The sequence below is a fragment of the Colias eurytheme genome, chromosome 1 (assembly GCF_061535395.1).
Source record: "Colias eurytheme isolate Ceu_HAF_F1 chromosome 1, ilColEury1 Martin Lab GWU primary, whole genome shotgun sequence".
In the NCBI taxonomy this organism is placed as follows: Eukaryota; Metazoa; Arthropoda; class Insecta; order Lepidoptera; family Pieridae; genus Colias; species Colias eurytheme.
In genome coordinates this window covers 4,842,383-4,870,317 of record NC_142980.1, presented here as the reverse complement: position 1 = coordinate 4,870,317, position 27,935 = coordinate 4,842,383, and the positions used below count along the sequence as shown (strand labels likewise).

Here is a 27,935-nt window from a genome sequence, read left to right as displayed (position 1 = left end):
CGTGGAAACAGCCCGGTGTAACGTGGACGACTGGCCCGGCCAGGCTCGGTGCAAGTCTGACAGGGTGTAGCGTGAATTATTCTGTACAACATGCCGGACCCGCACCGAGCCTGAGCCGGGAAACAATACCCACCGATATGTTCTGGTACGGTGTAGTGAAGTGAATCATCCCTAAACACAGATATATTCGTACATAAAACATGTTATACAACACAAATAATACGAGGAAACAGCCCGGTGTAACGTGGACGACTGGCCCGGCCAGGCTCGGTGCAAATCTGACAGGGTGTAGCGTGAATTATTCTGTACAACATACCGGACCCGCACCGAGCCGGAGCCGGGAAACAATACCCACCGATATGTTCTGGTACGGTGTAGTGAAGTGAATCATCCTTAAACACAGATATAGTCATACATAATGCATGTTATACAACACAAATAATACGAGGAAACAGCCCGGTGTAACGTGGACGACTGGCCCGGCCAGGCTCGGTGCAAATCTGACAGGGTGTAGCGTGAATTATTCTGTACAACATGCCGGACCCGTACCGAGCCGGAGCCGGGAAACAATACCCACCGATATGTTCTGGTACGGTGTAGTGAAGTGAATCATCCTTTAACACAGATATAGTCGTACATAAAACATGTTATACAACACTAATAATGCGAGGAAACAGCCCGGTGTAACGTGGACGACTGGCCCGGCCAGGCTCGGTAGTAATCCGACATATGATGTAGCGTCAATTATTCTTTACCACATGCATCTTTACAACGATATGGCCTTATAAGTATTTAGAAATATAAAAATATTACTTGGATAAACATTTTCAATACTTTAAAATCTACATTATACAGATATAGTAGTACATAAAACATGTTATACAACACAAATAAAACGTGGAAACAGCCCGGTGTAACGTGGACGACTGGCCCGGCCAGGCTCGGTTCAAATCTGACAGGGTGTAGCGTGAATTATTCTGTACAACATGCCGGACCCGCACCGAGCCGGAGCCAGGAAACAATACCCACCGATATGTTCTGGTACGGTGTAGTGAAGTGAATCATCCTTAAACACAGATATAGTTGTACATAAAACATGTTATACAACACAAATAATACGTGGAAACAGCCTGGTGTAACGTGGACGACTGGCCCGGCCAGGCTCGGTGCAAATCTGACAGGGTGCAGCGTGAATTATTCTGTACAACATGCCGGACCCGCACCGAACCGGAGCCGGGAAATAATACCCACCGATATGTTCTGGTACGGTGTAGTGAAGTGAATTATCCTTAAACACAGATATAGTCGTACATAAAACATGTTATACAACACAAATAATACGTGGAAACAGCCCGGTGTAACGTGGACGACTGGCCCGGCCAGGCTCGGTGCAAGTCTGACAGGGTGTAGCGTGAATTATTCTGTACAACATGCCGGACCCGCACCGAGCCTGAGCCGGGAAACAATACCCACCGATAATATGTTCTGGTACGGTGTAGTGAAGTGAATCATCCTTAAACACAGATATAGTCGTACATAATGCATATTATACAACACAAATAATACGTGGAAACAGCCCGGTGTAACGTGGACGACTGGCCCGGCCAGGCTCGGTTCAAATCTGACAGGGTGTAGCGTGAATTATTCTGTACAACATGCCGGACCCGCACCGAGCCGGAGCCGGGAAACAATACCCACCGCTTGTTCTGGTACGGTGTAGTGAAATGAATTATCCTTAAACACAGATATAGTCGTACATAAAACATGTTATACAACACAAATAATACGTGGAAACAGCCCGGTGTAACGTGGACGACTGGCCCGGCCAGGCTCGGTGCAAGTCTGACAGGGTGTAGCGTGAATTATTCTGTACAACATGCCAGACCCGCACCGAGCCGGAGCCGGGAAACAATGAATGAATGAATGAATGAATGAAAAATACTTTATTGTACACCTTATAGAATACATTTTACAAACTTAAAAATACAATATAACAATGTACAGTAGGCGGCCTTATCGCTGGCAGCGATCTCTACCAGGCAACCCAGAAAAGACGAGGAAAATAAATGAGTCAATAACATGGTGGTGCAAAATAAATAAAAGTGCCAGAATAATAATTTTATTATATATATACTATACCTACATATATGCAGCTTACATTATTATATACATACACAAATAATAATATATATACACAATACACATATTAGACAATAAATAAGAATACATACTTAAATATATACAAGCATACATACATACATACATATATACATACATACATATTTTATAAGCACATATTATAAATAAATCGACAGAGTTAATACCTAGCCTGTGACAGAGTTAAATAATAATTTTTAACTTTCTTTTTGAAAATAAAAATCGATTGAGCTCGTTTTATTTCTTCAGGTAAAGAATTCCATAGGTTAATAACGGTGACAGTGTAGGAGGAATGGAAGAAGTTGGAACGGTGAGAAGGAATACTTAAGGTTAAAAGGTTGGAGGAACGGAGAGTGAGGGAATGCTCGTTGAGGAATTTGAAATTGTCTTTAAGATAGGAAGGGGTCTTAGGATCAAACAAAATACCGTATAACGAATGCAACATAATATGAGCATACCGGCGAAAACGTATAGGAAGCTATTCAAGTTTTTTGCGGAATTTGGAAACGTGGTCGTATTTCCGGAGACCAAATACGAACCGAATGCAAAGATTTTGAAGGCGGTCTAGAGAATCGAGTTGTAACTCGGTTAAATCGGGGTAACAGGAGTCGGCGTAGTCAAGGATGGGAAAGAGTAAGGTCTCTGCAAGCGAAATCCTAGTAGGTATGGGCAGGAAGTTGCGCAGCCTGCGTATCGATCCTGCAGCGCCAAACAACTTCTTACGTAAAACTCACGTAAACACAAACAATACCCACCGATATGTTCTGGTACGGTGTAGTGAAGTAAATCATCCTTAAAAACAGATATAGTCGTACATAAAATATGTTATACAACACAAATAATACGAGGAAACAGCCCGGTGTAACGTGGACGACTGGCCCGGCCAGGCTCGGTGCAAATCTGACAGGGTGTAGCGTGAATTATGCCGGACCCGTACCGAGCCGGAGCAGGGAAACAATACCCACCGATATGTTCTGGTACGGTGTAGTGAAGTGAATCATCCTTAAACACAGATATAGTCGTACATAATGCATGTTATACAACACAAATAATACGATGAAACAGCCCGGTGTAACGTGGACGATAGGCCCGGCCAGGCTCGGTGCAAATCTGTCAGGGTGTAGCGTGAATTATTCTGTACAACATGCCGGACCCGCACCGAGCCGGAGCCGGGAAACAATACCCACCGATATATTCTGGTACGGTGTAGTGAAGTGAATTATCCTTAAACACAGATATAGTCGTACATAAAACATGTTATACAACACTAATAATGCGAGGAAACAGCCCGGTGTAACGTGGACGACTGGCCCGGCCAGGCTCGGTAGTAATCCGACATATGATGTAGCGTCAATTATTCTTTACCACATGCATCTTTACAACGATATGGCCTTATAAGTATTTAGAAATATAAAAATATTACTTGGATAAACATTTTCAATACTTTAAAATCTACTTTATACAGATATAGTAGTACATAAAACATGTTATACAACACAATTAATAATACGAGGAAATAGCCTGGTGTAACGTGGACGACTGGCCCGGCCAGGCTCGGTGTAAATCTGACAGGGTGTAGCGTGAATTATTCTGTACAACATGCCGGACCCGCACCGAGCCGGAGCCGGGAAACAATACCCACCGATATATTCTGGTACGGTGTAGTGAAGTGAATCATCCTTTAACACAGATATAGTCGTACATAAAACATGTTATACAACACAAATAATACGAGGAAACAGCCCGGTGTAACGTGGACGACTGGCCCGGCCAGGCTCGGTAGTAATCCGACATAATATGATGTTGCGTCAATTATTCTTTACCACATGCCGGACCCTTACCGTGCCGGAGCCGGGAATCAATACTCAACGATATATTCTGGTACGGCTAATCGCCAAAACGTCAGGGTGAGACAGCGTGTAGCGTGCATTATTCCTTACATGATACCGGAACCAGACCGTGTCGCAGCCGGGAAAAAATACCCACCGATATGTTCCGGCTTGGTGAAATGAATCATTCTATAACATATTTTGTTGACAAACATTTCGCTTCGTTTTTAATAGATAATCTTCAGAGTAACTTCACTTCTTCGATGAACTGACGTTGAGCAATAGCGGCTGAATCTATAATAAAACTTCTGACGAGTTACATACATCGAAAGAAATTTTATAGGTTCAGACGCCACGACTGAAGAAATCTTCTCGTTTCGGAACTTCTTACTACGTAGATAATGCAGAACATGAATGAAGATTGATAGAAACACCCATCGAGTACATGATAAGGTTAATGAAAAAACAACATGTCAATAATGTCACAGTTGACAGATATTATATACATACATACAGTTAGGAAACTAAGCCCCTGCGATGAAATTATGTAAAAACTTATAATTATAATTTGTGTTCGTTAAAAGGGGTTCAAAATCGAGTCTAAATGTCTTTCAGAAACATACAAACATACAGGTGAAGCTAATACATATAAACGTGTTAATGATGACTGACAATTTAAAATATAGTATCAAGATAAGCAATTTCGTGGATGCTGTGATATAAACAATATACTATGTATTTTATAGATATTATGAGAGTCTTACTTATTGGATTTTGAATGCGAGCCTTAATTTTGTATTACGTGATTTATTTAACTACTTATATTGTATTGTATTATTATAAAAGTGCTCAAACTAATAACAGATTTTTTGGCCTATTGTTTAAACATAGACCAGGGCCGATAATGCTTGAAACAAAAAAAAAAATGAAATTTGAAATTCGTAAAACAAGTTTCTCAAACAAAAAGAAATTATAATAGATGGTAAATAAATCGATTATGAATCACTCTTCACTTTTTTATGATAACTACAAACGTAGGAACGTAATTACTGAGTTTTTAAATAATAAAAATTAAACATAATACACAAAAATATTAAGTCCAAAGATTTGTATAATAAAATAAATTTCAAACTAACAAAATTTAATTGCTTTATTTCAATTAATGAATTCTCCCAATTTTCAGCTTTTCAAGTTTACATTTCTTTGGGGAACGTTCTCAACATTATTTATAGTGATTGTCCTTTTGTTTTCAACGTACACGACCACAGCGTTCTACCAGATTATGGATTTAACTGATGCGAAAAAGAAATACGTGAGTAATTTTATATTATTATAATTGTTAGACAAACAAATAACAGGGGGTGTGGGGGAAAGTGACGGCACTGCATGATTAAGTAGGTACTACTATAAGAGGTCACGGTAACCTTTTATTTAAATCAAGCTAGAGGTCCCCACCTCTAGCTTGATTTAATTGCTATATATAGCTATATAGCAATTAAATATATAGCTTGTCCTGCCCATCGTCAGTGTTTCCTCCGGCCAAAGCAAGCTGGAGACGAGGACAGGGGTCTCCCACGGGAGCGTTCAGGTCCGCGGGGTCGCTACTCCCCGACACCTCGCCCTGCGGGCTTATTATTTGTAGTAAAATATGTAGTGACTAAAGAAATAATGCAAAAAAAAGGAAAATAGTAAATACCATTGGAAAGTACATACACAAATAAAATAATATTCGCGTAGTGTAAATCAAAGCTCCATTCATGATAATATAGAGAAAAAAATCTGAATAAACAAAAATAAATTAATGTTAAACACAATAGAAAATTTAATAGTTTTTAAATATCAACGATACAACATTTAACTACATAAGAGTGAAAATATTAAGTAACCCATTAAGTATTGCTTTATAATTATCATGTCACGAATAATTTAAATGCTAAAGGCCGTACTTAGGCCTCGTTAAATATTTAGAACTAAAATTAGAAGATGACTGCATACAGACTACAGAGGTAGTTGCTATTTTCGCGCCAAAAAGAATTCGTAATGAGCCGCTAATAGTGCTGAGAAGACTCAACTCATTGTCTTTTTGAGTGCTATGCTACAAGGCCGTTTTAGTTACCTTAAACAAATAAAAAAATTGAATTGAAATAACTATAAAATATGTCTTATGTATAGAATCACAGATAATATAATGCATTCAAACTGTTGCAGATTTACGGTTAATATTTCAATTAACATAATATGTATAAAAACTTGTAAAAAATAGGTACGGATGGTTTAAGCAATGTAAGTAAATTTAATTTCCTAATTAGGCACAATAAATTTTAAAAGCATTAAAAGAAATAACTAATAAGTACACGAACCTCTGCGTCAATCGGAAAAAAAGAAGATTTATCATATTTTTTGTCAATGTCAGATGCATAGTACATACCTACTATCTAAATTTTTTAACAAAAATCTAGACCGCCTTCCTGTTAGAACTAAACGAAATTTATACGGTGCCACAAGGGAGGCATTTGCTCTAAAATAAAAAGAGTATTTTCAAAATCGGTTCACCCAGTCGAAAATTCTGAAATAATAGTCCGATCTACTAATATTTGTCGTGTAATTATTAATATGTTAACCATCTTAGCAGCATTCTAATTAAGTGAAGTGGATAAAATATTGTAAAACAAACTTACATAACCCCAAAAAATATGAAGCTAATATCTATATTATGTATATGAGTAATCAAAACCCAAATATAGCTGATCCAGCTGTCAATATTGACAAATTACCAGAAGTCACGCTAAATTTGTGTTTTCATTGGTAACTGGAAAATTGGAGGGTAATCGGCAAGTTGCGTGGGGATTTTAGCTCATAGCCAGATTAAGTCGATTGGCCGAATATCAGTGTTGGTTTAGTATTAACCGGTTGAAAGAGTTTGCACGTATAACCCAGTATTTCGCATATTCGGAAGCAAATATATGGTATTGGTTGGCGCCAGTTTATACAGTAAATACGAGGTATATGATATTTTGCATATGAGTCATATAAATACATACATGTAGATATAAGTCTGCACTGAACATAGAACGTAGTATATGTATAGTATACTAGCGGTCCGCCCCGGCTTCGCTCGTGGTACATATTTCGTAATAAAAGGTAGCCTATGTTCTTTCTCAGGGTCTAAAGATTATCTATGCCAAATTTCATCAAAATCGGTCCAGTAGTTTATGCGTGAAAACCATACATACAAACCTTTCCTATTTATAATATTAGTATAGACATCTCGGCTGTTATCGACTGAATAGAGCAACGTCTATAAAATTAATGGAAAAATCAATGGGCGGAAAGACAATGTCGCTTTTATTTTGCAAGCTTGTATTTCAAGTGCAGCTTAACGCCTCCCGTGATATTTTGTTTACATAGTAAAACGTATTTTTTAACCTTGTTCTTGAATAACAAAGGGCACTAGTTTATTCTAGGAAGAATGATGCCATTGCACATTTTGTATTTATTTAAATTTTTATAAAATACTTTTACAACGAGGGCCTTAATAAAGACGCTCCTTGGCCTTTAGCATGTATTTTTAACGTTATTATAAAATGGAAAATCCTAGGTTAAGGCCACGTTGTAGTGAGAGCGATTTGTAAGCTTGAACCTCACCTAGATACTGTCGTTTTTCTTTTACAATTGTTTACTGTTTCATTACGTTGTGCTCTTGAGAAAATAATGGAGATACATATTATATTTTAACGTAATTGCATGTGCTTGTTAATTGCAATTGTATTGTCACTCTGAAAAATTACACTTGTTCTATCTTTTCGAATTATAAAAATCATTATTAAAAGCTTTCATTTGTGTTTATAAAGACAGAAAAGATTTATTCAAATGTACATCTGAGATATGGATTCAAAGAGAATCTGAAACTTGTCCTATCTTAGTTTGAATGTCCCCCATCCTAATGAAGATGTATGTAGTTATTGCTCGACGTCTTACTTAAAAATTTCCACTTTTATATTCCTTACAAAATTAAAAATGCCACATAAACAATGTTTAATTTCAACGTGCCGTACAAGGAATCTTTTACACGCGTAGTTAGTGAAGTGAAGTCACGTATCCCCGTAGTGGAGTAAGGGGCAGATGTATTATGTATACATCTGTTTCACTGATCGATTTTCTTTAGGGACAAGTTGGTGATCAGCCTTCTGTGTCCTACCAGACCGAGACATTTTTTTTTCTTCGTCTACACCGGGAATCGAACCCAGGACCCCTCGGTTCTACGCTCACGCGTCAACCACTGTACCAAGGAGGCGGTCTAACTAGCTAGCAAATAAACATTTAATTAACAGGCACACAGTTAACTGATTGAATGCAAACTTAGTAACAAGTCTTTGAGAGATTCTGTTTGATTAATTACCAAGTTCAATACTGCTAAGCTTTGAAACACGGAAGTTCTAATGAAGCAACTGATGCATTTCATTGATTGTAGCTATCGATAATGGTATTGTTATCCTTTGTCTAGTTTGTAACGTTTTGCGGTATATTTGGTACTGTTATTCATTGTTTAATCTAAGAATAAATGTGTATTTTTGTCTTATTCGTTTTAAGATTGAATGACTATAAGAGATACATAGAGAGATTGAAAAATTGTTGGAGATATCGGGTACTTTTCTCGCGATTTAAAAAAATGTAGAGGTTGCAAAAGGTTGTTAAATCGCTAATATAATATACTAGCTGTGCCGCGTGGTTTCACCCGCGTGGCTCCGCTCCTGTTGGTCTTAGCGTGATAATATAATACAGCCTATATTACTCGTGGATAATGAAGCTTTCGAATGGTGAAAGAATTTTTAAAATCGGTCCAGTAGTTTATAAGCCTATTCATTACAAACAAACAAACAAACAAACAAAGTTTTCCTCTTTATAATATTATATGATGATGCAGAATTATATGAGGTTATCAAACTAAAATGTTATCGTTTTTTTGATATTGTAGATTTTAATATTATTGTAAATTATTATATGTATTGATGTAACTATAATCGCGATTATGATATGAATGTGATGTGATTATGTTTAAAGAACGATACCATATTTGATTTCAATAATTTTTCGAATATAAGTTATTGTTATTCTGTTTGAATCTGGTTCGTTATTGGTGGTTCAAAGATTTTTGAATAAAATATGTGCTAAACTCGCTTATTTAAGAAACAATTACTTAATACAAAACGTTATACAATTATTCAGAATCAGCCCTTGATACATCAAAAAAATGTAAATTCAACCTCTTTACAACTATACCTCAATTTTCAAAATAATTATACAGTTTGAATGGTAGTTTTTCATAGATGTTAAATCATATCAACCCTTGACGCAAAGTAACCGAGGCTTTTATATAGGTTAATTTTGTGTTTTCGTTTCGCTAAAATAGGGCAAAAATCTTGTGTTATACTGAGGAATATTCATTGTATAACGACTGCACTAATTAAGAAATGGGTTAACTAACAGGCAGTTATAAAAGTATTAAGTGAGCTAGGTATTGCTAGAGTATTCGAATTAATTATATCTTCATGTGCATAATACGATGTTTAGACATAGGTTACACGCTCAGTCTGGCGTCAGTTCAGTCCATCAGTCTGCTCAGAATGACGGGAGAATTATCGTCTAACGCTAACCCGTTGACTGACGGACTGATGGTTCAGAATACTGTTTTTCATCCATCATTCTGGCATCAGTCTAATCCGGATCAAACTGATGGACTGAACTGACGCCAGACTGAGCGTGTAACCTATGAATTACAAACAAGTTATAATTAAAGACCATATTAAAGATAAACAAATGAAACGCAATATAGAAGATATTGGAAGCTTAAAAATAATAGTAATAAATGAAGCGTCTTATGTAAATTGAATCTAAGCATTAGAAACCCAAAAAAAAATATTATAATACGTGACCAACATAGTATGTATATCTAAACATAATATTATAAAATTTAATTGCAAATTTCCTAGAAGAAGAGTGTACACATAAAATTATACTTGAGAAATTTTTAAAGAAAATAAAAAAATCGATCACGAGGCGGGCGCACAATTTGCTACTATTCTTTAAACATTTCTCATTTACAAGGCAAAACTAAATATCAAAATGACACTTAAAAAAATTGGAAAAGCTTATCAAATATTATGGACCTATTGATATTCCCAACAGCACATCTTCCGTTATAAGTATATTCTCAATAGCTACTTTCGGTTGACAAATTATTATAATGGTGTATGAAAATATAATAATTATGTCCAAAACCGAAACAAGCCATCAGGGATATCATGAGCTAGTGATGATGCTCAAATCTCGACTGCTTCCAAACTTTTCTTCTTGAAACGTGTATTTTCTTCTTATTTTTGTGTCAATATCGAGAGTAGGTATAGAAAATTTGCTGACACTTTTTTTTAGTAAAATACTATAACGACATAAAAATTAAGATAGTTTATACAAAAATTGTATTATGTGAAGTTATTTCTATAAACGATTTGGTAAAATTAAAATTTTTACAATATTTAAGAATAATCATTTTAACATTCGACCAATTCGGAATCGCTTCTTCCGTCTAAAATCAACAATAACGACAATTACTATAGCTATATTATTATAATTTATACAACGTATGCATTAACTTTTCAGCCGTCGTCTATGAACCGGCCGAATGAAATGTTCAGCGTTGGACTAATTGGAGTCTACGACTTCGGCACTATGTCTCCGTTCACAATGATCGACACGACGGTCGTGATATTCGCCATCGTCGCTACAGCGATCGCGTTCGCTAGATCGCTAATCGTAAGGGCGCTGTATCTAGCCCTTTCAAGCTGCATCGAGGTCCAAATCACAGTCACCCCGCATTACTTATTATTTGTGATGATACCGCTCAGTGGGGAATTTATGCACATGCATAAGATATACATTTTCTACGTGTATATGAACTTGACTGTAGCGTTGGTACCCGGGTTGGTGAGTAAATTCGGAATAGACTTTTTTTTTAGAATATCAATATGATTAAATATCAATATGTAATGTGCAAGTCCGGAATAGATTGCACATTACATATTGATATTTGTTGCTCAAAGAATTACTATATGTTCATAATAAATTAGTATATGCAATATTATATACAAGCATAATATTATGGTAAATATAAAAAATGCCTAGTACACTGTTCATCAGTTATTACTAATATGTAGATTTTTTGTGAGATGAGACCGTTTAAATATGGTAGCTTAAATAGGGATATCAAGGATAAAATATTTTGATTTGACAAATAATTTCGTGTATTGATTTCAATTTACTTTCGGACTAAGGAAGTTAAGAGAAATAAAAATAAATCACTTAAATTACTAGACCGATAGCAAGGAGAAAAATAAGTTGTTTCTTGTTTTGAAGCTGCTTGAGTTTTCGTCATCTAGTCCTTCGAAGTCTTCGTCATTCGTTGCTTTTTCGCCCACTTATGGTTGTTCCACCGTCGCTTATACTAAATATATCAAAGTTTAAGCGACTCAAAGTGGACCAGCCACACGTGGGGTACTAAATGATTCAAATTTTCAAATCTGAAAATAACTTACATAAACGGTAATTCTAGGGAATCAATCTAATGATTAGGCTTATGTTCTAGGTATTTTAAATATAAATCCATACTATATTATATTTTATATATTATTATTATATTATATTAATATTATAAATGCGAAAGTAACTCTGTCTGTCCGTCTGTTACTCAATCACGCCTTAACCAATTTGCATGAAATTTGGTATATGGATATTTTGATACGAGAAAAAGGACATAGGCTACTTTTTACCCCGGGACATAGGATAGGTTTTATCCCGGAAATCCCACGGGAACGGGAACTATGCGGGTTTTTCTTTGACTGCGCGAACGAAGCCGCGGGTGGAAAGCTAGTTTATTATAAATATTGGATTATCATAAAATGTATATTGTATAAGGTACAAAAATAATCAAGTCTATTATTAATTATAACATCTCATGGATTTCATGGTTGAGAATTTTTATGGGACCTGAAAAAAATATCGTTATTGTGCGCATTTTTTAAAATATTATGATGTTTTACATAATATCTACAACATTATAAGCCACTTAGCATATCATATACAATATACACAAAACCATATATGTTAAAATCATGAAGAACTCAGTTCACTTAGAGCCAGCGTAGATATTTCAGATTTTCCATTGTCTACTATTATCGATATTGTCCATTTAATATTCAAAAGCGTCATATCTGCGCCGGCCCTTACACTTAGTATTTTAAGGTAGTAAAGAGAAATAAAAATAAATCACTTAAATTACGAGACCGATAGCAGGGAGAAAAATGAGTTGATGTTTTTTGTTTTGAAGCTGCTTGAGTTTTCGTCATCTAGTCCTTCGAAGTCTTCGTCATTCGTTGCTTTTTCGCCCACTTATGGTTGTTCCCCCGTCACTTATACTAAATATTATATCAAAGTATAAGTGAAACAAAGGGGACCAGCCATACGTGGGGAATTAAACGCTTCAATTTTTCAAATCTGAAATAAACTTACATAAACGGTCAACAAAAATTATCAACTATAATATTAATTATAACATCCCATTGATTTCATGATTGATAATTTTTATGGGACCTGAAAAAATATCATTATAGTGCGAATTTTTTTCAATCTTATGATGTTGTACATAGTATTATCTATAACACCATAAACCTCCCTGGTACACTTTTCATCAGTTATTACTAATAAGCTGTCTTTTTGACTAGACGCCCAACTTTTTTCCTTACAGTAATGTTGGTAAATGGTAGCTTAATTTATAAGCTTAGTATAGGGAAAGCAACGTTAAATTAAACTTTTCATTTGACGAATTTAAAAATTTTACTACTAAGCGAATATTGCTTTTTTACTTATTTATGGAGATAATTATCTAAATTACGTGAAAAAATATTTGTCCTACAAAATATAAGGGGTTTTTACCTAGGCCCCCTGTTAGTGATAAGTGATAACTGATGAACAATGTGCCAGGGTTAGGTACAGTACTATAAGATTATGTAAATAATATCATGTATTCTATTTTTATTATTTCAATTTACTTTCGGACTAAGGAAGTAAAGAGAAATAAAAATATATCATTTTAATTTCTAGACCGATAGCAAGAAGAAAAATGAGTTATTTTTTCTTGTTTTGAAGTTTCTTGAGTTTTCATCATATAGGTAGAGTCCTTTGAAGTCTTCGTCATTCGTTGCTTTTTCGCCCACTTATGGTTGTTCCTCCGTCGCTTATACTAAATATTATATCAAAGTATAAGTGATACTCAGAGGACCAGCCACACGTGGGGAAATAAATGCTTCAATTTTTCCAATCTGAAATAAACTTACATAAATGGTAGATCTGCGGAATCAATGTAATGATTAGTCTTAATATGTTCTAGTTATCTTAAATATGAATTTAATATAAATAATTGTTATAAAACTTATGATGTTGTATTTATATATATTAGACAACATCATAAGCCTCTTAACATATTATCATAATATACAATACACACAAAACCATATTCATTAAGAACTCAACACACTTAGGGCCAGCGCAGATATGGTGGAGCGCAGCGCAGTGCATTTTTTAATGTCAAACTATTATCGACAATGTCATCATTGAGATAATATTCAAGTGTCATATCTGCGCCGGCCCTTACATTTAGTATTTTTCAGGCGATGATGACGCTGACAATATCGAAATTGCTACACAACGAGTTTCGTTCAGTGAAGTACATATACATAATTGGAATATTGTGCTTCTTCGGTTTCACTTTCTCGCTGCCTTTGACCGTGGTACGTATTCATGAAGGTTCTAGATTCTTTAAAACTTTCTCATTTAACGTCGTCAGTAGCGACACGGATTTACGACCAGTAATACAAAACCGAAGACGATAAACGGTTACATATTTCTGGTGCGTAACCCTGCGCCGCGATTTCTTGTACATGTTGATTTGGAAATATAAAAGATTTTCTAACACCACGTTATGGGCCCTCTTCACAATGGGCTGCGTTTGAAATGTGGGCCTGAAATGTATTTGAGATTATACATTGATATATAAAGATTATAGGGGTTTGGGTAAAGTTGGCGTCGAGATGAACTTCCGCGGCCGCGTCGTGATGAAATTTGGATATTTTAAAAGAACAATATATCGTGAGCAAAAGTTATTATGGACATAAATCTCGAATCGTATTAGGAACAGAGATATTTGGTTTTGTATTATTCATTTACCTAGAATCTAGATGATTTATTATAAGATTTTTCTGCCTTTTTTGAGGTATTATCCTTTATTTACTTAAGAATTCTAATCAAAACCAAGTTTCATCACTGGCTGCGAAAGTTCATCACGACGCCACTAGCTCATACAAAAGTACCCAAACCCTTTCATAATACGTTTTGGTGTTGCACGTGCAGGAAAATTATAAAATATGTGAAACCGCCTTTCAAATAACATGATATTATTGTATCGACTGACACATGCGATTTTATTATACACCCTGAATTTTTGGTGTTACATTTTTCTGATGCATAGTAGTTTTGTGTTGAGTTTTATTTACAGACGCATGATTAAAATGGTGTATAATTTGTTGTTATTTTTGATAATTCATTAATGGGTGCTATAAATTCAATATTACGCTTAAAAAAGGTTTTATTATACGTAAAGCTCATTTAAACCAAACCAGTTTAGAATAACAATAATTTTCATATCCAAGCAAATTTTAGGATGTAAAACATTTTCTATAAAATAAATTACAAATCTACGTATCCTGAAATTGTGATCACAATTACTTTTTCCACCAAATTGTATGTAAATAAATGTTTTGGTGTCGTTCCACATTAACATACGCGAAGGCTTCCTTTAACGATTCGAGTGTTATAAACAATTCAGTTGCTGCGAAAAATTCATTGCATGGGCCTCAGTGCTGAGATCGAAAATTCTACTTGTACGAGGTACGAGCCGACATTGTAACCTTGAATACATATATAGCTAAAACTGCTCACATATTTACCACTCTTGTTTATGTCCTTGTTCACAATATACGCCGCTTACATGGGTATAAAGTTGTTTGGATTTTTTGATGTTTTATTTGTATGTTTCTTGTGGAGGAGCTAGATAGATTTATAATATGATTATATTGCGGTTTATTAATATGTGTTATTTATGACGCTTGAACCAACTTAAAAGGACCTAAATAAACTTAAGTGTTCACCTATCATGAAACATACATACATAGTTTATTTTACACATTGACATTATGCCTTATCTTCTGTCCCGCAAATGCTTTTCTACAAGAATAAACTAAAATGTTTCCAGTAAAGCCTCAGATGCATGTTTCATTCGTTCGCATTTCTAAGAATATAGATGTTTTCACAGCGTCGATAATGTTCCCCTTAAAGGTTTGGTCAATGCATAAAAGCTCAGAAAATATTCATGTAAATACACAATGAACATATATGAGGGAAAAGCAGACATTTTCTAGGAATACGCGATATAATATCTCAATATTTTTCAAAGATTCGAGACAAGTTTCCAATCGCCTACGTCTCATATTTTATTGAAGCGACATGTAAAATTGTAACGACGTTTGCAGAAAATGTCTGCATTTTTATTTCGTATAAACAATTCACGATGGTGGCGCTTCTTGAATGAGATTCTTATAAAAGAGCCATATTGCTCTTACTCAGAAGTATAATCTATCCAATAAATAATTTAACGATGTTCAATCGTACTTGACTTATTCCTGGAAAGGGAAACGTTGTTGAAAATTGAAATTTACATATTCTACACCTAATTTACGTGTACTTTGTTAACATAATAATATGCTGTGAACTTGCGATGAATATGGCAGTGACATTGAACATTGTATGCGAGGCAATAATGCTCTCGAATTTCTGAGGATGCATAAATTGGCATCCGATATCTCAGACATCGGAGGTCCAATCAATTCTGCCCTTTGTCGTCAAATTCTGGATACACGTGCCTCGTAAATGGCATTGGAATATTTTCAAGGACATGTTACGATAGACTGGAAATTGTACATTTTAATATTTGTATTTGATCTTGTTATACATACAAGATACAATAATTATTGGAAAGCTCGGATGTAATAACGTTTGACTACCCTCATTTATTATATTATTTTCCTAATATCTGAAGCTTTTTTTAATATTTAATATTAATATAACGTAAATTTTAAGTTTTTTTATTTTATTTCAAGTATTTCATTCATTCCATTTAATTACATAACATAATTTAAACTTTAATCAAACACAATTTGAAAGCCCCTAATGTTACTAACATAATCCTGCTTCTATACTCACCGGTAAGAGGCTTAATTATTGTTTCGCATACATGATATTATGTAACACATTAGATACACGTGTAGAATTTAGGTATCGCTTCTGCTGAATTCAAATGCAGTTTAAATATATCGATCGCAAACTTGGGAACCATTGAATGATGAACCGTAATGCCCAAAGAGAAATCTTTGAAATTGAATGAATATTCTGCAGTTCTGAAATGCTGTGTGAATATTTATGCAGCGTTCTGATTAAGTTGGGTATTGAGATGAAACATCCCCTTAGTGGGTGGAATTTGCAATCGTCTTTTTCTTTTGTTTTGATGAAGTGGCATGATACCTGTTTATAAGTCTGAATCTGACATTGGAATGTCTTAAACCCAGATGAGAACTAACAATGTAAGAAAGTGGGACGGTGAGGAAAGTGTACCTCGTCATTGATCATGGAAAACTGCCTAGAAAGGCAATGGAGGAGAGGATTGGGATCTACCCTTGAACTCGGGATAGCGGGGGCGTAACTCCCCGTCACCTAATTACTGTTTATTATTGACATCTTTATTTATGAGCGGATATTAGAGAGACTGGATAGTGACATAGTAAGCGACCATGGATATGAAAAGAATAGGCGTACCTAGCCTAGGTAGGCTTAGACATATCATACGGGCCCCCGGCAGTGATTGTCGTCATTTCATTGTTCCTACGGATAGGTATTAGAAGGAACAATGAGAGTCCTATCTCTATCGTCTATAATCGTCTCGTCTATTGTTTAATAAACCCTATTGGCTATTACTCTATAAATGATTTCAATGTGTAAAGATGTAAACAAAGGATGTGGTTGGGGACAGTTAAATCGATAGCGTTCTCGATTCTCAATGCACATTGAAGCGAATTGCAGATATCTTCAATAAACAGACGTGCCCGCGGGAAAACGTTTGATGTATTTGCCGTATTTTCGATATTAAATTTAAAACTGTTTGGTCATTTTATCGAGTGTTTATACTTTGCAAAGTTTATTTACAAACGAGCTACTATTTATTAGCAATAATTTTGATTGTTTATTTTGCGATTGTGTTTATTTTTAAGCGTGTTTTTAACATTGCGTATAGAAAGAAGATTTACAAAAAATATAAACAAATTTTTCTTTCATAATAGTTTTCATTTCCTGCACATGAAATGATCACTATTTTTAATAATAGTCATATTAAACTAAAAGTTATTAAGTATAATGTTATATTTATAGACAAAATAATTTATTAATTAATTAACTAGAATGGAGAACATGATATCGAGTAGGTTTCCGTAGAGCGTGTTAACAGGAAATATTAAATTAATAATTTCGAAGATGGAGATTCGGTTAGCATTTCCTTTTAATACAAGTTTTAATAATTGATTTCTAGCATAACTATTTGGTATGTTTGTTGTGCCAATAGAAGAAAATTAAATTAAAACATCAAATTAAACTTACATATTTTAATGTTTTTTAACTATGTATCTCAAATTCAACAACTACCTTCTGTATGAATAAGTAATCTTTGCAATTACAAACAATTATCATAAACTAGCTTACCGCCCGCGGCTTCGCCCGCTTTGTCTAAAACCTATTAAATTATATACTAAAACCTTCCTCTTGAATCACTCTATCTATTGAAAAAAACCGCATCAAAATCCGTTTAGTAGTTTTAAAGATTTAAGCATACAAAGGGACATAGGTAGTGAAGTGTGACTTATGTAATCTGGTTTCAAATCTTGCCTGCGAAATAAAATAAGCAAGCATTTGATCTAGCCTTAAAATGATTTTCTAGTTTCATACTTGTGTTAATTAATTAAATAAATACATTTAACAAACTAAAGGTAAAAGCAACTTCAACCACTAACTCGTGTTCTGTGGAAGTTGTAAGGTAGAAGCGGTGCAAGGAACAAAAGTTTCAAGACCATTACACGAATTAACTACACAACAAGTTAACTGGAAACTGTAGGCGGATCATTATCTAGTTGAACTGACAAGGAATAAATTGAGCATGGTTTTATACCTGGCAAATTGAACAGAATTCCATTCAAAAAAATGTGTGCGTGTACTAGTGTACACACGAAAGTAGTGAAACTTCTTTAAGACCTTATTTTTCAAAAAATAATTTACTATATGCAACTTTACAGAAATACGTCGAATCACGCGTGGTGGATAAGAACAAGATGGCGCGTAACGGAAAAATGTCACACGTAACGAAAAAATGTTACACTAATTTTTTTTCCAACCCCGATAAAGAAGTTTCAATTCAATAAATCAAGTGTAATATTTGTTTGTAGCGATGAAATTAAAATACTTAATAGATCACTTATATCATAATCGTGAATATATTGTAGAATATATTATAAGTCTATCCTTGTTGGTAGTAGAAAAAACGAAAATCTGAACAATATAAATCATATAATTTCTATAATAAACTTTTTTAACCAAAACTTAGTTACATGTACAGTGTTTTAGTTACAATTACAGGCTTTTGGTGTGGAAATCTGGTAAATAACAATAAACCTGTAATATGTTATTATCATAAGCTTAGCATATTTTTCTTAAGAATAGTATTCTTAAGAAAAATATCCAATTTCACCAATCAATATTATATTATGTAAGAACGTGTGAGACTATAATTTCGCCGCAAACGTATCCTAGTGTATAAAAGTTGAAACGTGTTTCAGCTTAGATTCAATGTCGATGAATGTTGTTAATCTGTAAGGAAATTAAAAGCTTTTTGCTAGTCATGTTTGTAAAACTAATTGCTAGTAACAAAGCACTGTATATTGTATAATCTTTTACACGTGAACTAAATGCCCGTTGTTTTGAAACCTTGAATCTGTATAATTGGTTTTATTTCAAATGGAATATTGTTGAAATGAAATATGTCCACGTGTAACAATCAAGTGTTGGTTTTCAGGGAACAACGAAACTGTAGTTGTGGTTTTTAATTCAGTTTTTACATATGCGTGTGCAGAAAAGAGCGCACTTTTCCTTCTGTTACTGTAGTAAAAAAAATATAAGATTTTTTTATAGACTAAGTAGTCCAGATAAAAGTCATTAAAGTATAGGCGTAGAACCTGGCTAAAAACTTGGAAAAGGCCCTGAATTAGATACCCGGTAGACAAAAAGTCTAATAACATCTTATTAGACTAGACGGATGGATTGATTTTAGAGTATAACGGACATATTAGTAGAAGTCCATCGATTCTAATTGTGACAATATTGCTTTTCAGATACCAACTAGCAAATTAAAAGGATTGATAATTGGACACAAGCTTTCCTCCTTCTATTTAGGAGGTTTCAAGGTGCTTATCGTCATGTGGGTGTACGGAGTTAAAAAGTTCTCAACAGACATTCAGTTTTGGTTGGGTTTCAAGCCAACTATATACTGGCGAAGCGTATGGATGCTGTTGCCGATTGTATTTTTTGTTAGTATTCAAATGATTTTTACACGTGCCGTTTTCAACGCGTTTGACCTTTTAGATCATTTACAGTTTTACTGGAAACGTATTTTCCAGTTTCGACGAATCGGCCGGATGATGAAGGCTATTTTTTAAATAAATCCTTTGATATTTCTATATTGAAATTTTGCATCTGATTACTTTTAACATGAAAGGAGAATAAGCGGATTATATTATACCGGTGAATATTGGCTACTTTAACCCGCAGTAAATTACGGTTGCGGGAAATTGAAGTTGATTTATTATGTAGTTATAACAAAAATATTAAAATGAGATTTCAATGAACTTATTTTAAAGTAAAAGCATTTTTAACTTACCAAGTACGTCGATTGCTCTGGCGGGATCACGGGTGGGCGTGAGGTCCGCTCGCTCCGGTGAGGCACAAGACGCTGGTTCGAATCTCGCACGGGATCGAATTTTTCTATTCTTAAATTTTTTTCTAAAGCACATAATTATCAAAAACAGAGTTGGATTAGTTTTGTCAATCATATATTCGGAACTAAAGTATGGGAAATTTGTAATTAAAACATTATTAAAGAATTTTTTTAATTAAAGAAACCAGTTAAAAAAAGCGTTAAAAACCTAAATATGTGTATTGTGTGAGCAATTAAAATGCCATTTACGAAGTCTTGTTTCACAAAGAGACCGCAGGGCTGGTTTAGTTAAATTATGTGCATTTAAATTATGCTTTAAGGCTTTTCATTTAAAGCTTCCTAGAAAAATGCACATGGTTTAAACGTATTTCCTCTTCACAATAATATGTAGTTTACTTCTGAGATACAGTACAAATATAAAAACTTTTATGTGATATTACTTCTAAGGCTTTGCTTCAGTCGTAATTTTATAGAACCACGCATACTATTGTGTAGAATTATAACTCTGATGAGCTTTTTTAATAAGAAAACATGAAATGTTTTAGATACGATTGTGCCGAAAATATTTCTTTTTTTTAAATAGTTTTTTTCATTTACAATTTTCATTGAAAACATTGAAAATATAATGATCATATTCATATTGAAATGTTCATTAGCAACGCTTTTCATCTGTTTTTACGTAATCTGAAATTATTCATGTTTACGCTTCAAAAGTATGTTTTAAATAAGTCATTAATATTTCAGATACTTATTATGAACAAAATCAACGAGGTGCGACTTTTAAACGATGTACAGCAACAGATATCGGCCATTATTTGGGTTGCATTCTCATTGATTACAGTGGCGATGTTTCAAATTAAAACTGTTGCGAGATATATTTTGCGAAATGTGAGCTTTTTGATTTATTTATTTTATCATATTATAAAATATTATCATTACGTTCGACATTTATTTTATAGCAGTGTTATTTTGTAATGATTATCTTTTAAAATGTGTAAATAACATATTATATTGCTAAATTATTAATTGGTCGCCAGCATTACAGGCATTGACGTATCATCGTAAAACCAAGCAGTCCAAGTTTATTACACATTAGGGTTTTAAAATTTTGTTACACTAATTTTTACAAATCCAAATCCATACACACAAATTAACCATTTAAAACTTCATTTCTTTAGCTGAAAGCTACTTAACTTTTAACAAAGGCGATGTATGAAATCGCTCAATATCCATTGTGTGGCAAAAGCGGTAACAAGTCCTTTCAAATCATAAATGGTAACACGCTTCATTGTCTAGCCGGACAGGCTATTCTCGAGCGACCACAACAATAATTACGAGTATGGCCAATCGGAATGCATTCTGACGTGCGTTTAATGCCTTACGCGCTCACACCTTACGGAATTTTAAACGCTTAAACAGAAACACGCTTCGAAATGTTAGCGTTAAACAGATTAGAAAACATTAGTGTGGAGAGTTGCGTTCAAATTTTGGAATATAATTATGCCTATTAAGCGATAAAAATTCTCTATTTATAATTAATGCGAACAAGAGGGTTTAAAATTTGAGCCACGTATTCATACTAGCATATTATATATTTATAATAAACAGTTCTCTTTTGTTTTTAAATTGATTTTTTTTTTAGAATTTAATCGGCATATTCCGAAGTACTCCAAGATATGGGCCCTTGGATCCTGACGATCGTAAGAGGAGGAAATATTTTGATGAGATCTGTTTATATCGACAATGTAAACATGATTGTATCGTCACGTCCGTGAGTAAAATATTATCCGTAAGTATTATTAAGAAAAAAAAAGAGCGTGTGTTGAACACACGTGTCAGAAGTGAAACTTCTTTGGCAAGATTCAAAGATACCAAAATTGACGCCTTACTTCATGACGTGACGGTATTACGATGACGTGACATTGGAATTTTACTCTCAACGCGCCTAAAGTTTCACTTCTAAAAGTATTTTATAAATTAGACAAAATACTGCTTCTTTCGAACTAAATAAAAAACATACGGTTAACTATTTCATTTGAACAAAGTTGACTTGTTAAAAAATCACTTTATTAACAGTTTAATAAAGGTAAAATCTAATTGTCTCAACTAGTTTTCCATATACAGGGTGTCCCAAAAAGTAGTGATATACTGAAGCTGGGAGGTAGAGGACTTAGAGGGCTATCCGAATCACCCCCATGTGTGTTATGCGATTTTTCGTATTTTCGGAGTTATTACATTTTTTTCAATTTTTCATCTATCGCCGAGTACGATGAGATTTTTATTTATGGTGACGTGAATTATTGCGCTAGATGCTTGTTTTTTTTTGTGTGCTAAGCTGAAAGATAGGCCAATTCAGTATGGTAACATTTACTATCGTTAGATCTTCGAATGGAATAAAAAAAAGAATTAAATGCTATGAAAGATAAAATTACCCAGTATGTTCATAACTTCAAGGGCCCATAAAAAAATAAAATCACATAAAAAAGGTTTTCCATTTGGCTTTTAAAAACTTGCTCTATCGATCAGGTAGCTACCCTAAAAATTTCATTTTATTATTCTGAAGGCTTCAATCGAAAAATTGAAATCTAAATGTGGTAAGTGCAAAATTTTTATTAACATGATGATTATTAAAACCAATAAATAGGTGTTTAAAAATGATTTTTTTTAAATAGCCCCGCTGTTGCTCAATGCAAGTGCGACATCACCGTAAAAAGTTGTCTTTTTAATGTCTGAATGCTCTTTTATCATTTTTAATGGTTTCTTCTGCTACTATGAATTTCCGGGTTATTTCGTCCAAATTGTGGCAGTCTCTCGTCTTTGTAGTATCCCCACGGAAAAAATTCAATAGGGTTTATGTCCGGAGACCGTGGAGGCCAGGCTAAAGGGCAAAAATACCCTGAAAGATGGATTGGTCGTTGCAGCCTGCGCATGCGCCGGTGACGCCTGCTTTAAAGCCTGGCCTCCACGGTCCCTCGAATAAACCCCATTGATTTTTTTTCAATGGGGATACTAAAAAGACCTCGGCTACTCGAGAGAATGCCCCAATTTGGACGAAATAACCCGGAAATTCATAGTAGCAGAAGAAACCATTAAAAATGATAAAAAAGCATTCAGACATTTAAAAGACAACTTTTTACGGTGATGTCGCACTTGCACTGAGCAACAGCGGGGCTATTTAAAAAAATTCTGGTAATTAAACACCTATTTATTGGTTTTAATGATCATCATGTTAATAAAAATTTTGCACTTACCACATTTAGATTTCAATTTTTCGATTGAAGCCTTCAGAATAATTAAATGAAATTTTTATGGTGGCTACCTGATCGATAGAGCAAGTTTTTAAAAGCCAAATGGAAAACCTTTTTTATGTGATTTTATTTTTTTATGGGCCCTTGAAGTTATGAACATACTGGGTAATTTTATCTTTCTTGGCATTTAATTATTTTTTTTATTCCATTCGAAGATCTAACGATAGTAAATGTTACCATACTGAATTGGCCTATCTTTCAGCTTAGCACACAAAAAAAATCAAGCATCTAGCGCAATAATTCACGTCACCATAAATAAAAATCTCATCGTACTCGGCGATAGATGAAAAATTGAAAAAAATGTAATAACTCCGAAAATACGAAAAATCGCATAACATACATGGGGGTGATTCGGATAGCCCTCTTGGTCCTCTACCTCCCAGCTTCCGTTCATCACTACTTTTTGGGACACCCTGTATATAATATTACTCGTATATTTTGAACAATGAGTCTAGTCACTTCCTGCCAACTATTCCCTCATAGTTTCATTTTAATATCTACTATACTCGTGATAAACAAACAAAATAAATCCGTTTTGTGTGGTAAAAGTTCTAAGCGCAAAGAGACAGGTACATAAAAGCATAAATAGGATTTGAAAGAAGGTAAATGCTTTTCTCTGTAGCTGAAAATATAAACCCAACGGAGACGTGCATCCCACATCTGATGATACCTCAAAGCATTGCATATACAATGGCAGTTTCTTTATAAATACACGAAGACTTTGATCAGATAGGTATTAGTCGAAATCCAAGTTCTTTGAATTTGGCTATATTAAAATTTTAAATCCGTTTTCGTTGAACTGCCTTTTTTAAAAAACAGCGTGAGCCGAGCACACGTGTCAGAAGTGAAACTTCTTTTCAAGATTCAAAGATACCAAAATCGTCGCCTATGTCCATGACGTGGTGGTATTGCCATGACGCGACCTTGAAATATTACTAGAAAAAATTAAAAAAGCTAATTTTTAAAACACTTGCTTAAACATTTTGTATCTAGAATATACGATGATACTGTCATTATAACATAATTATTTCGTTCAAAGATATCTTTAATTCTGTACGTTTAATAGCGAGCCTGTATAAATAACTACAACATGTAAACACGATAGCTATAAACAAGGGAAGCAATTTGTAGCGTTTCGCAAACATTCTAGAACAAACAGGCTGAGTCCTTCTGTTACAACTTTAGGCCAATTTTAGTTGCATTGCTGGTTCTAGTTTTGTTCAGTGTAGCAAATTAATTTCTCGCATGTAGGTATTATAATTATTGTTACTGAAATGAAAGCTTATTACTACTATAATTATTGTTACTGAAATGAAAGCTTACAGAAAATTACTTTTGATTAATTTATATTAATTTATTTTAAGTTAGTACAACTAAAATTAATACCTCTCATTATTATGATTGTTTAATAATTAAAACTAAAGCTAACCATAAACCATACCATGCCAACCATAAAGCGTTAACATACACATTTGCAGTCTCTACAGTGTGACTGTCAAAACGATAATTTTGTATGGAGTGTCCGGGGTGTGCTATATTTACTTTGACACTTTTATTGTCGTGATACAATTTTGAAATTTTCAACAAGTTGTATTTTAAAAGCGTAGAAAATTTTCTTATAATTATTGACATTTGCAACGAAGTGAGTTTTTCACTTCTTCGAAACATCTTGAACGTGACAATTTATTATTCAATAACACTTTCTATCAGTATAAAATGTTGTAAAGACGTTTCTGAGAAGCGAGGAGTGGAGTCGCTTCGATGTTTTTATTTATTTAACGTCAGTAATATTGAGTGGAAGGTCATACAGTTGCACGTGGTGAACGTTGGCTGGTTAATATTTAACGATGCGTGTGTATCGATCGATGTAAAGCGCGGCCGCGGGTACGAATGGTTAGCTCGTAGAGGTGTGCTTTTACAGAGATGTATGTGACTACACTTTATATGTCGGATCGGTTTACTTTCGCGATATAGTTATGCATGGTAATATTATAGAGACGAAATATAAGAGTATTTGATTTTGTTACGATTTAATTCAAATGGTTCGACTTTAAAATTTATTTTACAAATAAAGAGCTACATAATTTTAGTGTGATGTAGGCTGTATTATATTTTGTTTTTTTCAACATCTAGCATCGTTTAATCTCGATAAAATCTATAAGAGACAATACATGGTATTATAGAAGGATTTCGTGACATCGAGGAAATTGCTGGTAGCGTGTAACTAAAACGTGCCTAGTCCAGACTCCAGTGCAAATATTTAGTCGTAGCTTAGTTGGGTACGTGCTTCAAGCTTCGATCATAGGATCTATATTGTTATAGTGGTGTTATGTTTTGTATTGATATTTGCAAGGCAAGGTCATGTTTGAAAGCGTGGAGACTTTTTTATTGAATGTCATGGTTTAAGTTCGAAAAAAATTGAAAAAAATCCCAATTTTTTACTATTCAGCGTTCACTGAGTGTTACAAATTTTAGATATAATTACTATACATCGATCTTTCAATTATTGGTATTGATAATAACATTTAAATTTGATAGAAAGCGATTAGATCTTAGAAGAAAGAACAGAAAGGGAAATCGGTGGGAAAATCCCCCGCAAAAGTGCAAGCATATAATACGTATACCTATAAGCATTCATTAAACGTATTGTTAACACAATCATGAACAAAACAATGACGTTATTACAATCCAGAAACATTACAAACATCACCGATTCCCTAGAATCAATCGACTACGCTAATAACTCGTCAATACAAATAATACAATATTCATGTTTACTATTATTATATTCGAAGTAATTTATTTGTTTTTAATAAAAAAATTAAGAAACTGTTGACAGAAAAAATACGCGAAACGCACCATTTTTTCCAAGTTGCAGTAAAGTTTTATAAATAATAAAGTAAAAGAATAAATTTAAACATAAAAATATATAACTAAGCATTTAAATATAAATAACATATACATAGGTAATGAGATGTAATACTAAGCAGCGAACGTCGTCCATTAGCATTTGCAATTTCTCAAGCCGAGTGCACTAGAAACTGAAAAATAGGACCGAATGAATAGAAATGCAGGCGGAGATAAAACAGGGGTTTACACTATTTCTTTTGCAAGGCAAGATGAAGTATTTTAGTGCTGTTTTGGATGTGAAAATTTGCTTAATGCAAGCCGTTCCGAATTACACCTTTAGGCTTTAACTAAGGTTAGGTAGGGTTGCGTTTTTTGTAATATTATGTATGTATTATTCTCTAAATACAATTTTTCCCCGGAGTATTTTAGTACCTACTAAGGTACTAGTTTTGACTGTGTTCAAACTCAAACTCAAACATTCATTTATTCAATTAGACAGTAGTCTAATTGAAAGTCTAGTCTAATTGAATTGTATGACGATTCGAAAGTGCTACTAAATAGTAATTTAGTAGCACTTTCGAATCGTCATTACATAAGTAGGTATTTTTAACATTTACCACCGATTCGGAAAGCAGTATCTATGGAGAAGAATCGGCAAGAAACTCCATAAGTAGTTGCTCTTTTAATAACATGATAATATTACATAATATTTAACTTATATCTACCTCCATAATATATCATATTAATATGCCAAGGAACTGTCCTGTGGTTTTTACGCGACAACCCTCCATGGGTATTTATCGTCCATATATTCCTGAATACTGTAGTACGCTCTCTGAACTAGTACATTTTTTATATAAGTTTTAAATTTAGAACTACTAAACTCTTTCTCTAATTATTAACTAACACTACAAGTAATAACTGACACAAACAAAATTATTTAGGTATTACATAACATAATATCTTCTGAGGCTAACAATGCGAACTTGCGATAGTTTTCACGTGAACATGTAGTTATATTACATACATACATAGGTACTGAAAAATTCACCGATTAATTTAATTTAAAACGTCCGAAAAATTACCAAACGCAATAACGGGCTAATAATTGTGTTCATAAACATATTTTAATTTCACAGGAGAAGTTCGAATGCAACCATCTACCGTTAATATTCAAGAACAAATCGCCAACTTCAGAAAGCACGGAGTCGTCTATCACAAATATATACCACGCTAGTACGGAGAGGAAGAGATTTTCAAGTGTCGTGGACCTCGTCGTCGACAACAGGGAAGTTTAAATTAGTTCACGGCTTGTAAAGTTTGTAATTTGTGAGATTTTTTAATAGAGAACTTTAAATGTTGGTCGTTTTTTATTGTGGGTGAATATGGGACGTTCATTTTAATTAATACATCTGCATTATGTTTTAGCTTATATTATATGAGCATATGATCTCGTGAATAAACGTATTTAATAAGAAACTATTTATTGTTTGGCAAATACTATCCTACACACCGCATGAGGATATGTATTTTTACCATTTATGCCCATCTAAAATTATTATCATCTTATTAAATGTATTAATCACATTGTATGCAATC

General features: G+C 33.9%; 1 protein-coding gene across 1 annotated transcript in view; it reads left to right on the top strand.

The window, feature by feature from the left end:
- LOC149910982 (uncharacterized) overlaps positions 1–27,697 on the top strand; it is a 41,123-nt gene extending 13,426 nt beyond the window's left edge. Inside the window, exons 6-12 of the mRNA XM_090105753.1 lie at positions 5,170–5,298; positions 10,644–10,967; positions 13,706–13,825; positions 19,577–19,771; positions 20,923–21,066; positions 21,821–21,949; positions 27,476–27,697. Of these exons, the coding sequence (XP_089961879.1) occupies positions 5,170–5,298; positions 10,644–10,967; positions 13,706–13,825; positions 19,577–19,771; positions 20,923–21,066; positions 21,821–21,949; positions 27,476–27,634 (1,200 nt within the window). The 3' untranslated portion in view covers positions 27,635–27,697. The remainder of the gene's footprint in view (positions 1–5,169; positions 5,299–10,643; positions 10,968–13,705; positions 13,826–19,576; positions 19,772–20,922; positions 21,067–21,820; positions 21,950–27,475) is intronic.
- The last annotated feature ends 238 nt before the right edge of the window (positions 27,698–27,935 follow it).